Here is a 14735-nt window from a genome sequence, read left to right on the forward strand (position 1 = left end):
CTGACTTTTACTGATTTTTGTTTTCCCATCAGCATGGTTGGCATGTTGTCCTTGGTCACTGTTCACTGAAAGCCATTCCAAGAGATTAATGAGTAGCTGGACTGTAACACTAAGGCATCAGGAGCAGGTATAGCTGCAGCCAGGCAGCATACGATTCTTAAGCAGCTTGCACAATAGCATGTTTTAATGTATCGGGTAGGCTTTTACATCACCACAGTAATTCTGCAAAGCCTTCACGTTCGCACTGTGGCCCTGCTGCTGCAAATTCAAGAGCCACTCTCCCCTTTTCTCTTTGCACCCACAGTGCCACCGAGAGCAGTGAGTTTGGAAGCAGCCTCCCAGCGATGTGGAAAGAGGAGACAGCTTCCAGCCAAGGCTTTTGCTTTCTTCCCGAGATGCTGAGGGCAACCATAAGAAGTTGCATAAAAAGAGGCAAAAAGGGTGGGGAAGAGCCTGACGAATCAGAAGCCCTGTAGGAAGCACTGTAGAGAGTGAGGTTTCAGCAGATGGGTTGTTTATCTTCGTTCTAGCACTTTGGCTGATGAAGGGGTGGGACTCTGAGCTGGGAGGCTTGGCTGAAAGGTCAGAGCAGTGGACTTGCAGGAGCACTTCATAAGACCAGCTTCCAGCGCGTTGGGCAGGACTCGGATCAGCAACCTGACTGCTTTGCAGCTGACTGAATTCTTGGCCCAAGAAATTAGCGGTGGCAAGATTCGAAACAAGACACGCCGGTCAACATGAGCACAGCAGGAAAAGTAAGCAAAAGTTTATATTAGAAAAGTCTCTTTGCTGCAGCTGAGTAATGCATTTTTACATGCAGTGTATTTGCAGGGACGCCATAAGTACTGGTGGTATAGGACAGAGGAGAGTTTAGGAGGAAGCTGATACAGGAGAGCTGCATTTACTTGCAGGGCACTGAACTCTACTGGGAAATGGTTGTTACGCTCTTCAAGGCAATAATTTATTTATTTTTTTAAGCATGGAGGCAATACAAGGTAACGGCAGCAGAATAGCCTCCCCTCACGGTTAGCAAACTATTTTTAATCTCTGGTTGGACAGTTTAAAACATCATACAATGTAGTAAGTGTTCAAAACAATGTATTTATCAGCTCTATCAGTTTCTCTTCTGTGATCCCACAGTGTTTTAAACTATTTTTAGCTTATTTATAATTCATATCCATTTGTATTCTAAAAAAAAGACATACTCTTAATATTGTGTTACACTTCAGGGTGTAATTGGGATGATGTTAGGACAGTCATTAAATTTGAATATGCATTTAACAAGTGTGGAGCTTAAGTTAATGAAGACCAAAAGTAAGTATTGCATGCAGTGCATTACTGAGCCGGGACTGAAATGAGTATTTACACCTTTGCTGGAAAGTGACAAGAGAGACACAGGTTAATACCAGTGCTACAGTCAGTATATGGTGCTTCTTGCACTACCTGAGAGATGCTGACATACACCCAGAGACATGCAGGAGAGGTTGATGGACAGGAGCTCAGAGAGGGAGCTGAAGGCATGCACCTTGCTGAAATGTGCCTTAAGAAAGTACCAAGATTGTTTGCTGTTACTGCCGGCTGTCTTCACTATTCTAAAACCAAACAAAACGAGGAAATAAAAAATGCTCTCTTCAACTCTGAGATACCGCAAGTGCAAAATTAATTGTAGTTCACTTGTAGGTAAATTCAGCAAGTTCAGTCCTCCATCCAACCTTGGACTGAGCACAGTAAAGAAAGTGTTGTGATAGAGCTGAACTGTCTTGTTTTCACCGTGTTTATCTTGGAGTAGTAGGTGAGTTACCGTGCAGTTTACGTGACAAAACAGCAGAATCCCGATGCGCTGTAAAAGGGTGTGTTTCTACGCTTACCCTCCCCCTGCTGCAGTAACTTGTAAGACAGGTAGAAAACAGGAGCAGAAAAAAACCTTCTGACTCCAGCTACTGCTTGCCTTAGTAGATTAAATGGGTGATAGTGTGCTGTTGGTGCATCTGTGGCATCCTCTTATAGTCGGTAAAAGTTCACAGGGACTCAACCATCAGAGCAATACATAGTTAAGCAATCTCTAACTGTGGGAGAGATTTGTTCTCGCCAATCTGTAGTTCTTAGCTATCTTTGTTCTTACAAACACTACATGTGCAAGTTGTGCAATCATTATTGTGCTGTGTGGAACACAGTATAAATACAAAAGCCCCGCCTTTATTTTAAAGTAAGTTTCCTTCAAAGTGTGGTCCTTTAAAATGTGGTCTTTGGCCTCATTTGTGAATTTTTTACTAATCACGCTTGTGTTTGACATATGAAACGTTTGACGTATGAAACATTTAATGTTGCACTGTTAAACACAGTGCAAACCTTTCTTTAGTCTGTCCTTTTCAGAGTTGTGCTCGTTACCACTTTGGGTCTGGCTGCTGAAAGGGCGCTATTTTATTTCATGCATTTAGTGTTTCCTAGCAATTATTTTCTTTGTTACCAGTTGGCAATTTGTTGTTGACAATTAGACATCATTTCTATTCCTACTTCAAAAGTTTTGATACTAAAAAGTCACTTTGCTTTTTTTCCTCCCCGAGAACTTTGCAGTGCACTGGTGTTAAGCTGTCCCAGTGCCAGGGTCCCAGTCGCGCAGGACGTGTAGGCTTGTGCTAAACTTGCATCATGGACTCAATTTGCCTCCATTTCCCTCTCAAGATAATACCACCTGAATGCTTGCAGTCAGTAGGATTTCATAGAGTGACTGAGGACTTTAAATAGAGTGTCACCTGTAAGGGCATCTTGGAAAATCATATTGCAGAGCCTGTAGTTGTTTAAAGCTCGGGGACGGGCAAAGACCACCAAGGAAGAACAGGAATGAATATGGGGACAGAGAGGCCCCACCGCCTTTGAATACACTAGGAGTGAGCTTGTAGGGTGGGAACTGGGGCTACCTTCTCTCTGAGAGCCTGGGATGAGGAGTGGACAACGCTCCTCTCTCTTCTGAGTGCATTTTCCTCTCAGTGGCAGATGATCAGAGGAGCCCAGAGGCCCGTCAGCCCCTGGACAAAGCCTGCAGAGCTCATGGGCAAACTTTAGTCTAACAGACAAAAAAGCTGTCTTGGGTACTGGGAGTGATTCCCCCCCCCCCCTCCCACCCCAAGTTAAATATCACATTTGAGAAGCAAGGTACCTTAGTACAGATAATCTCACACTAAAGGGACTCTTGACTCTTCAAGATTCCCTCTGCACAGTGCTACACCATTTTACGTAGGGGTCCTCTCAGCCATCACCTCATGGCTGAACTTGGGCTGTAAGAAATTGTTCATAAGCCTGTATTAAGGCTCTGAATTTCATTTTTAGCAATTCTGTGAGTTCCTGACACAGGCGGTTCTAGGCAATAGAGACTTTATCCCAACCTGGCATATGGCATTATTTAGTGTGCCGTCTCCAAGAAGATACGCGTGTACACCAGTAACCCAACACGGCAAAAATAATCCTCCAAGGAAGTTAGAAACAAAGAATAACTTGTGTCCCTGAATAATGTTTGCTACTGAAAAACTCAAGAACAAAGGAGCAATGAGGATGGATAAGGTACCCAGTTATCCCAGGAGACTATTATACATACGTGTTGTTGAAAACTTTGTATGACAGAAATGTGAACAAAGTCTAACGTGACCTTGGTGGGAGAAAAAATGGGCTCACACTGTGCTTTTGTGTTGGCTTTTTTGTTCATTTTGTGTTTAGGCTTGTTTTTTTTCCTGTAGTTTTCCCTCCCCCAGATATGAGCAGGAGTTTCACATGTAGAAATCTAAGAATCTATCATCTGTGTGGTGACTTGTAAACACAAGTGCTATTCCCTTTTTCTTTGCTCTGTTTGCAGGTTATCAGATGCAAAGCAGCAGTAATGTGGGAAGCCAATAAGCCATTTTCTATTGAGGAAGTGGAAGTTGCCCCACCAAAAGCAAGTGAAGTTCGCATAAAGGTACTAAAAATAAAATAAAAAAAAAAACCTGTTATGAATTATGTTCGATCCTGGTGTTTATCAGAATTCTTTCTATAGATTTTTAGGATCCAGTCAGAAAACGTTCACGGGATGAGTAGTTTCCATTCAGTGACCTCCTATGGCACATGCTTCAAGTCCTAAATTTGATCATGAGGTTATTTAAAAAAAAAAAAAATAAATTCAGGGTTGGATTTTGTGTTTACTAAGACACCTGGGCTTCTAATAGGTTGAAAAAATTACAGTGCAAGGTAAAAATCTGAATCTCCTATAGCGTGGAGCAAGAACTTCTACTTTGAATCTGTGCTAGGAAATAGCTCAGCAGGGCTGGGAGCTTCCTTTTTTAACTGAGTATTGAGTATCTGGTACATTTTGGAAAATTTTCAGTGGAATTCAGTGGCTGTTTTCATTTTAGAGCAGTTTCAAGTGTTACAGAAGTAAGAACCCTCTCATGGGGTTGACAACTCCATTTGTTAGAATAAAAGCTGTAAAGTCATACCTGAATGTTTCAAAAGAAATACTGCTGTGACACCCACAAGAAAATTTAAAATGTGATATAAACCACTATGTATAGCCTATATTTTTCTATATATAACATAGATATATTAAAATATATATAAGTAATAGTAATTATAATGTAATTATATATTATTCTATAATACATCTTTTATGACATACCTATCATATGATATATTGCAATATACACATATATAAACAATATAAAATATATGTAATGTTTATAGTTTTATAAAGAATATAACATGGTAGTTATTTTATATTGACATATTGTAATATTTCTATAATATTATAAACTTAATAGTTGTGTCCTTATATATTAATATTAGGAATAATTTGTTGTATTCTGTTCTTCATATATAATTGTATTGCTAGAACATGGGGTCTGCCAGACAATCAATGAGAATCCCTATAGAGCTCAGTAGTGCATAGCAAACATTCACAAAGGAGCCTTTTTTTGTAGATTAAAGACTGACAATGAAAATCATGAATCACAACCAAAAGTGTTTTACCTGTAGGTTTATTGTGTGCATATGTGACATAAGAGGGAAGCAAGTGACTCTGAATCACAGAATGGTTTGGGTTGGAAGGGACCTTTAAAGGCCACCTAGTCCAACCTCCCTGCAATGAGCAGGGACGTCTTCAGCTAGATCAGGTTGCTCAAAGCCCCATCCAACCTGACCTGGAATGTTCCCAGTGATGGGGCATCTACCACCTCTCTGGGCAACCTGCCCCAGTGTTTCACCACCCTCCTTGTAAAAAATTTCTTCCTTAGAGCTAGTTTGATAGAAGGCGTATCTCGAAATATATGCTATAATTTCACTTCTGTATATGACATGACATAGTTAAATGCTGAAATAATTTTGTATTTCCTCTAAATCAGATTGTGGCTACAGGGATCTGTCGCTCTGATGACCATGTGATAACTGGTGGATTGGTTATGCCTTTTCCAATAATTCTTGGGCATGAAGCAGCTGGTATTGTGGAGAGTGTTGGGCAGGGAGTAACTTCAGTGAAACCAGGTATGAAAGAGCACTGAACACAAACCCCGTCACGAGTTCCTAGAGTCCTGTTTAAGTCAAAAATGATTACGTGTCTGACTACTTGTATTGCAGAGGAAAATGTTCCAACTTTGAGTTTTTTCAAGGATACCTTAAGGCATGTGCTGTTCACATCTTTCTGTGTTGCCAGTCTTGATTTATTTTCAGATCTTCCACTCAATTTCCTCCGGTTTTGGCAAAAACACCTGCAGCTTCCTTTCCACCTACATAGGGCTTTTCCTGTCACAGGATCAAGAACATAGAGTCTTTGCTGTTGGTTAAATGATATCAGGTATTAGCTGCAGGTTCTTTAAACACAGTTTACACAACTAATCTCTCCCAAGAATAAAGCAAAGCACAGCACTGGACAACAAGTCAGAGCACCTTCTTATTCTCCTACCAGGTAAGTAATCCATTGGCTTCAACAGACCAGAGCTTAGGTCTCCAAATTCTATTACTTCACTTCAAAAAGTACCAGGGCACAACTGGGGTGCCCATGCTGCTGCAGGCTTTGCTTGTGTGCAGCACCAGTGCAGGTGAGTCAGAGCTGCCCACTGAGGGCTGGGTTGCTCTGAGGACACTTCTCTGGACCAGCTGCTCCTCTCGCTGCACTTCCTTTGAGCCACAGTGGGTAGCTGTAGAAGTCAGTGAAAGATGCTGATTTCCGTCCAACTGCTGCAAGATGAGATGGGATTTCTATACACTTTTATGGGACTGAACAATTTCTAACAAGGGCTAAATTATTAAGACAAAATATTCAGTGAACAAAATCTGCACAGAAATGCTTCATTTTATCCAGCAAGTTCGTTACAATACCTAAGTAGTTCACTTCTAACACCTCCGTACTTCCAGTGTCTTTCTTTGTACTGGCAGCAAGTATGAAGTCTGTCCAAAGCAGGTTGGTGTGTATGATAAGAAAAAGTTTTATTAGAGATTTCTGCTTTTAACTCCAAACAAATATGTATATTGTGAATTTCAGTGATAACTATAACCACTTTTTCTCTTAGGTCTGTGTTCATAAATCACTGTTGTCTAATTCTAGCTGCCATGTGTTTCCAGGTGAGCCGAAACAGCAGGTCTGAACACACACACATGCACAAAATCACATTTCTCAAATGTTGCTTAAATCACACCTTCAAGTTCTAGAAAAGGCTCCAAGACATACAAAGTTTCTTTAGCAGAATGATTACTAAGCCCTTGTCACAGTTCTAAATTAATTGAGGGTTGGGGTGGTGGGGGCATCTCATGTTCTGTAGGCATTTTCCATTTTTTGGAGGAAATCAAAGATCTCCCTTGACTTTCAATGTGTCGAGGATTAGCCATATTTTAGAATTGCCAAATCACTAATTGATTTGTATTAGGGATTACCTCTTTAGAGATTATTAGGGATTTACCATACATCATTGCTGTGGAAAACAGGTAGCACTGGGAAGATATGTGGTACTTTTGTTAATCATATAGAGAGATTACTTCATACAGAATTACAGATGTTGTCTTAGCGTGTGTGTGTCACTGCTTCTCTGACAAGTATTTTACCTACCTTTACTGCAGTGCAACAGTAATAGCAATGCAAACAGGAAAAAGACTCAAGAGGGCTAGCAAATTAATGCTTAATTTCCCGTTCTTTGTATGCACAATTTACAGCCCTGTTATCTTGGCACTCCAAGCTGCTGTTACAGTGGATGTCAATTTTTATCTCAGTTTCTTTACCTGTGTATTACTGTTTTCCTTTTAAGTAGAAGATGCAATGAACTGCAGAAGGAGTACTTCAGGAATGTCAGCAGCTAACACAGTGCTATGACATAGCTCAGACTCAGTTCTATGAAAGACACCAGGAATTTTGCATATTGAAATTAGTTGTAATAATTTTGCACTAATTATGTCCTTTATAAGAGAGAGGTGATTTATCTTCCAGGAGCAGCAGAAGGAAATAAAACCAGCACTGCACTCCTAGTGCACATTTGCCTAGGGATTAAATACACCTGCTTCATGTTTTTACCAGCATACTTCTTGTTTGCCTTTTTTAATCCTCTGTCATTACTGTTTTATTTCTAGGAGACAAGGTTATTCCACTCTTCGTTCCACAGTGTGGGGAGTGCAACAGTTGCTTAAAGACCAAGGGTAACCTGTGCAGTAAAAATGAGTGAGTTTTCCTGGGTTACCTACAACCCTTATTTGATTTTTATGTATACAAACCTGATCACATTCAACAGATTTCACTTACTGTTATTTCTGGTTATTTTTCAAACAGCATTGGTTCAGCTGCTGGATTAATGCCTGATGGCACCACTAGATTCACCTGTAAGGGAAAAGCAATTCACCATTTTATTGGTACAAGTACCTTCACTGAATACACAGTAGTGCATGAATCTGCTGTAGCCAAAATTGATTCTGCTGCTCCTCTGGAAAAAGTTTGTCTAATTGGCTGTGGATTTTCAACTGGTTATGGGGCTGCTGTGCAGACTGCCAAGGTAAGCATCACGGTGGGTCTTTCTGATATCTCAAGGGGTCTGTTGAGGATTGTGTGGCTTGCGAGCGGGTCGTCAGCATGGCAGTCGGGAGGTATAGACTGTTGAGCTCAGGGTGGAAAGAAGATACTAGTACTTTGCCTACTTCAGTTTCTCCGCCACCAAAGCACTTGGAAGTCTTCAATTCAAAATCCAGTAAAAATACTTATTACCATCTAGTAAGTTTTCTCTCATAGCTTTATTGCCTCTAGAAGAATGTTACAACAGAGCTGGTTGGTTCTATTGTAACCTAAATCTAGGAATACATGGCAGCCTGTAAATGGAACACTCATCATTTGTAGCAATACATGAATGTGACTTTTACAGCTGGTGCTGTCTTCAGTGGAGTGCCACTACAGATCTTAACACCACTGGAATATAAAGCATCATAAAAAAATGTGTTTAAACCTGGAGCTGAGACCAGGTCTAATGAAAACCTGGTCTCAGAAATGTATCTTAGGGACAACTTATCTTAGTTACCTGTAGTATTATAACAGCATAGCTGGCTACTGCACTAGTAGGTATGCATGTGCAAATTCCTTCTCAGCAGTTAATCTCTAAATTACAAGAAGTGGTTTAAGTGAAAACATAGTGGTTATAAGAAAATGCATTGTACTTTACCCAGACTGTAACAGTATGCCATGTTTATATGGTTATTATAGGTGGAACCAGGCTCCACCTGTGCCATCTTCGGCCTGGGAGGAGTTGGCCTCTCTGTTGTCATGGGCTGCAAGGCTGCTGGAGCTTCCCGCATCATTGCCGTCGATATCAATAGCGACAAGTTTGCCAAGGCCAAGGAGCTGGGAGCCACAGACTGCGTCAACCCCAAAGATTTCAAGAAGCCTATTCACGAAGTGTTGATTGAAATGACCGGCCATGGTGTGGACTACTCCTTTGAGGTCATCGGCCGTACCGAAACTATGGTATGCAACCAAAGATGTGGTCAAATGAGGCATTAGCTTGTTAGCTCTCTCTTCACTAACCCACTAAGCACCAAGGGCAAGGAGCTGAGAGCTACTGGCAAAGTGTCAAGCTAACTTCAAATCTGTTACATCCAGCTGTCTGCCACTGAGATGCAGGAACAGAAGTACGCTCAAAAAATTAGGAAAGGGAACTTCAGTGTATTCCCCTGACCTAACCAGGGTTGCTAAATTTCACAGAGCCCGCTATTTGCTTTCCAGCAGTGGCTTATCACTAATGACTAAGAGAAAACAGGGAAGCAGAACAAAGCAAGGACACGTCTAACCCATGACAGCAGATACAATAGTGTGAACAGACACAATGGACCTTGTTTGATGTGGTTTCAGTTACAAAAAATGAATTGCGAGCTGAGGCCTAAGAGGAGGAGAAGGAATTCAAACTTTTATGCCCCAGCAGCAAATCTTGCATGACTCTGGGGTGTCTCTGTTTCAAATGCAGAGTGCAGCCTTGGCCTGTTGCCAATACAACTACGGAGTCAGTGTGATAGTGGGAGTGCCCCCTGCAACACAGAAGATCACTTTTGACCCCATGCTCCTCTTCACTGGTCGCACCTGGAAAGGGTCCGTCTTTGGAGGTAAGGACTTTGAAAGATGTGATTTAACTGGCTTGGGAAAATTGTAAATCAACTAGAATGAAATGGGATATATCTAAATTCATTGCTTAGGTTGTCCTGTGGGAAGTAATATTGATAGCTGTTTTGCTGACAAATAAGCACAAAGGGAATTAATTATGGGAACTGTTAGTTAATGGTGAGAGGAGGAGAGAGAAAAACGGAGGAAGAGAAGAAGAGGCAGAGAAAGAGAAAGAGATAAAAAGACCAAAAAAGGGAAAAAGAAGGGGGAAAAGAGGAGAAAGAAAATAAGGAAAAAATAAGAAAAAAGAAAGGGAAAGAGAGTTAGAAGAGGGAAAAGGAGCGGGAGGGGAAGGAGGAGAAGAGATAAACATAGAGAAGAGAAAAAGCAATAAGGAGAAAGAAAAGAAGAATGATAATAGAAAAGGACAAAGAGAAAAAGAGAAAATTAGGAACAGAGTGGGGGAGAAGAAAGGGAGGGGGAGAAAAAGAGCAAGAGCAAAAAGAAGAATGAGAGGGATAGAAAGACAGAAAGAGAGGGAAAGAAAAAGAGAAAGTGGGAGAGATGAAGACTCAGGACCCTAAAGAACATTGGAGTCAGACTCACCTGGTTTCAACACAGGTCAGACCCCAGCTGAGGCCTTTGCCAGCTGCCATCACTCACTTCCAGTTCTTTCTCTTTTCTAAGCTCTCCCAGCAGAGTCCCACACTCAGCAAGCCCCTAGCTGACTCAACACAAAGCTGAAGGCCACGGAAAACTTGTTTCCAACACAGGCTTTCTTACTCACAACCAGTTCTTCTGATGTATTCAATAGACACCTGAATAAAATAGCAGAGAAATATTAGGTTCCTCTGGAAGGGCATCCTGCTATTTAAGACAGTACTTAATCTAACCCCCCAGATTTGACCAGGCAATCAAGTTTCCAGTTGCCAACATGGATGTCAGCACTCTGGCTTTTGTATGATGTGTGATTTAGTGGACAGTATATCAGTAGACAAGTTGAAACAATATTTAATGTGGGGGAAAGTTTGGATTCCGTAAATATTCAAATTTTTACTGGTCTACCAGTAAAGCACTTACTGGGTTTGTCATGTGTAGAATAGCTGCACTTCACCCCATGTTTCCTGCTGGCACTCTGTGTTAGAAAGGTGAAGACATGCTGCCACATTTTATCATGCTATTCTGCTATAGAAAATTAATCTAAAAAATTACGCTACCATGAGTTTTATCTATTTTCACAGGCATTTAATGTTTCATTTTCCACTGTCTCTGCATTTTTTTCAGGCTGGAAGAGTAAAGATTCAGTCCCTAAACTGGTTTCTGACTACATGAAGAAAAAATTTGTACTGGATCCATTAATAACCCACACACTTCCTTTCACTAAAATCAATGAAGGATTTGATCTGCTAAGGACAGGGAAGAGGTAAACATTGTTTAATCGTAAAGGTTCTATATAAATAACCTAAAGGAGCTGTACAGTAACACAGAGTATGACTTCACAGCAGAGAATAGGGAAGGCAACCCACTATGGCTCTTAATCTCGCCCAATGCGTGTCCATGAGTTGCAGCTGGAGCAATAAAGCCAACAAAGCTTTAGCTTTTGAAATGCAGTGGGCCCTGTCTTTCCTTTCAGAGGAACTTTGGGATTCTAGTTTGAGCAGAGGCTCTGGGTGGCAGAGGGAGAAAAGACCATACAAATGAGTAAGTCTCTGCCCACCACTCATTGGAAAAGAGCACGCAACCAAGGGAACCTTGTAATGCCAAGCTGTAGAGCGCCAGGAGTTAGCTACATCACATTCCAAGAAACCTTTTAGGATGAGGAGCAGGAACACAGAAATAGCTTATGTTTTCTGGAAGAGCAACTCTCACTGTTCATCCTACGAGTTAGGGAACAGAGTCCCAGTGCAGTTAGTCCTAAGGTCACTGGGTAGTTTACCTTGAACTTTGGAGCTTTTCAAAAAGGAGAGTACTTTGTGCATATATACATTGCAAACTCAGAATTTAGCTCTTGTTCATTCCTCAAATATCCAGCGTGTTCAGCTCAGGCTCTGTTTTCATAGGATGCTGAAATCAGAAATTGTTTGCTAGAGACATTTGACAAGAATCACCATGGGAATAACTGAAAATTCTCTTTGGCAGAAGTGGGAAATACATTTGTTTATCTTAGTATGTGTGGGGACTACCCTTTTTGAAAGTTCTAGCTGTTTATAATTTACACAGTCTGGAGAATCACATTCATGTTTTCTTTTCATTGCCATTTCCTAGCAGTTATTTTAGGTGTTGCTTGCTCTAAATATAAAAAGCATGTAAAAGAAGACTTCAGCCCCTGAGGTTTGTTCTAATTATGCAGTACACAATTTATTTTTTTACTGTCCTTATTTGAGATTTAAATGTTATTTTTAGATTTTAGTGTAACAAACAGGGGAAAGTGGTGAGGGCAGAGAGAGCATCAGCTTTGCTAAAATACTGATGGTCAACCTGAAAACAGAGGCATGTCGCAGCTGATCATTTTTACTAAGTGTAAAATTATTAAAATTATTTCAGTGTTTCAGCCCAGAATACGCTGTACCACTCAGAGGTTACCCTTAGAGCCATCTGTAACTGGAAAGGGGTATCTAAGCTCCTCTCCCCTCCAAGCACTTCCCAGGCTCTATTTGGTGATTAATTGCCAGGAGCCCTGGGCTTCGTGAGCGAAGGCTTTGCAGTCTTGCATGAATTTTGTTCTCTGCATCTGCAGCAGGGTTGGCTCATCTGTTCTGTCATTTTGCTGCAAGGTGGGACAGGGCAGGGGGGAAGGAGGAGGGAGTACCCCACTCGAGAGCAGTAGCCTAGATTTTTCAGAGAAAACAGCAGTGTTTTGCTAATGTTAGCCCAGGGGCTTTTCTACAGTCACTAACTTGTCATTTTATATTGCAGCATTCGCACTGTCCTGGTGTTTTAGGATTCCCAGTCGTTAAGCAGCAGATGGGTCATCACCCGTACAAATTACATTCTCCTCCAATACAACTGATATGAACTAAAACCCAAGACTTTTCTGAAAGGTCTACCACCACCGCCCTTGAATAAAAGGATCAAGCTCAAACCCCAGACTTCAAGCACAGCATTTGTAAATGAAATAATCTTTTTCCTCCTACCTCTTCCTTCTAATTCTTGCTTTAAATCCTTTGGATTATGCTGCAATTTTATTTTAATAGCCAGTTATGAATTATGGGACTTGCTGCTATCACAGGTGTTATGAAAGGCTTGGATGTTTTAAAATGGCTTTTAATATGCAATCCTTTAATGAAAGAAAAATGAAGGAAACTGTTTCTTTGGGCTTTCATAATACTGCAAGCTTAATAGATTCGTGCATGCAGCTCAGCACAGTAAAACTCTAGGTCAGAACTATGTATCCATCCTGAATGATTTTAGCATTTCGTTACCTGAGAGGCAGCAAAATTACTCCTTATTCCATTACCTGATGTGCAAGGAAATTACTGAAGAGATTAAAATTTATAAATTTATGGTGACCATGTGTTTGAATTAATAATTTCAGTAAACGATATTTAAGTAAATCATAGACTTAGGTACTACAGAATGTCTCACCACTGGATATTTTACCAACTGAACACTTCCAAGCACTTTATATAAGATTGCTGTGGTGGTGGTCTGTGTTGCCGTTTGGGTTTTTTTTTTTTCCAACTTTGAACCTCTTTCTTGGGGATGTTTTAGTTGTCTTATCAGTATGGTTTTAGATCTGTGGACAATTTATACAAGTGCATCCGATGCCTGGGAAACAATGTGAAGAAATATGAAGGTGCATCAAGTATTGTTACTTGTTTCCATTAAATAAAGGGGAGGTTTCCTAACCTTTAAGTGTGAATACAGAGTAAATGGGAAGAAACAGGTGACTGGTAACAGTTTGCAGGAAATCAAACATAAAGTATCTTACTGCTTTCTGCATTTGTAACATGGAAACAGGAACAGAGGCCATGTCTATCTCAGCAAATATGGTCAATGTTGACTTAACTTTTGAAAGTACTCATCAGGCCTTGCAGGCACCCGTGTGCACGGCAGCTGGTAGAAGAGCTGGTGAAATAAGGGGACTGTGGGCTAATGATAGCTTACTTGTTTGTGTCAGCAGAAAGAGTCCGAGTGGCCCAGCTAGGTTAATGATTTGAGAATAAGTTTACCAAGAGATTATACTTTAACACAAGAAGATACTTAAACACATGCATTTATAATAAACTCAGTTTACACAGCAATTAAGACTCAAACTTCAGACATTTGTGGGGTTACCTGTGCAGTCAGGGCTGAAGATTTCATCTGGACCATAAAATAATTCTTTTCAGGTGCTGTTCAGTTGAAGACTTCTCATCTCTTTCAAGCCAGGTTGTGTGTGAACCGGATCACTACTCAAAACAGAAAGAGAGGGGCTTTATTTCTACTTAATTGATATAATCAGTAATAACATGGATTCAGCAGAAACAAGTGCATCATAGTATCTCAATTCTCAGAGTATTCAAACAAAATGTTTTCTGTGGAGGCCAAGGTAGCTTTGTGTACCAGCTAAAGTACGTTTAACTCCTGACTTAAACAGAAGCCAAAGGTGGCCAGTTTAAACATAGCTGTGGGGACAAGAAGAAGGAATACAGAGAGGTAAAGTATCCTCCATATGCCAAATACATGTTTTCTTCCAAAGCACTCCCCATTGCATGAAGGGTAGAGAATATAACAGCAGTCTTTCGAAGTAGAAGAAGAAAAATAAAATAGAGCTAGGGTATAAACTACAACGAACCTCCTTGCTTCTGTCCTCTTCAGGATCATGCAAAGGCCATTTCTGTTGTTGTAATCTGCCAAGCACAGTAAACACTTGCTGCTAATATCTTTATTGGGATAGTTGCTGGCGTCCAAACCAACGAGCCCATGAAATCATTTTCTTAGGGACACTTTATAAGGCAGCAATCTAGTTGAATCTTCACATGGAGGAAGGAAGTGGCTTCTGACTGGGGAATGACAAATAGTTCATGCTGTCCTATAGTATTTCTCCATGCAGAACCCCATCCACACCCAGCTGAAGATTAATTTCTTTGTGTAATTGTGCAGTTCTGGACAGCACGCTTCTGACAGACCTTCCCAATGGCTCTCTGACTCTGAGGTACTCCAGGGTGGG

General features: G+C 40.8%; 1 protein-coding gene across 1 annotated transcript; it reads left to right on the plus strand.

Annotated features, from left to right (window-relative positions):
• The first annotated feature begins 737 nt into the window (after window positions 1–737).
• On the plus strand, window positions 738–13089 carry LOC141464258 (alcohol dehydrogenase 1). The gene is made up of 9 exons (XM_074147035.1): window positions 738–755; window positions 3848–3949; window positions 5367–5505; window positions 7579–7666; window positions 7775–7994; window positions 8693–8953; window positions 9450–9585; window positions 10868–11006; window positions 12500–13089. Exons 1-9 carry the CDS (start codon window positions 738–740, stop codon window positions 12522–12524), a joined length of 1128 nt encoding a protein of 375 aa, XP_074003136.1. The 3' UTR covers window positions 12525–13089.
• Window positions 13090–14735: the final 1646 nt, after the last annotated feature.

Source organism: Numenius arquata, chromosome 5 (genome assembly GCF_964106895.1).
Source record: "Numenius arquata chromosome 5, bNumArq3.hap1.1, whole genome shotgun sequence".
Taxonomy (NCBI): domain Eukaryota; kingdom Metazoa; phylum Chordata; class Aves; order Charadriiformes; family Scolopacidae; genus Numenius; species Numenius arquata.

Bases quoted from the DNA above. Each gene is read 5' to 3' on its own strand.
- LOC141464258 (XM_074147035.1), top strand. The intron at 3,950-5,366 runs GTACTAAAAATA...CCTCTAAATCAG, and splicing joins CAAGTGAAGTTCGCATAAAG to ATTGTGGCTACAGGGATCTG. The intron at 7,995-8,692 runs GTAAGCATCACG...TGGTTATTATAG, and splicing joins CTGCTGTGCAGACTGCCAAG to GTGGAACCAGGCTCCACCTG.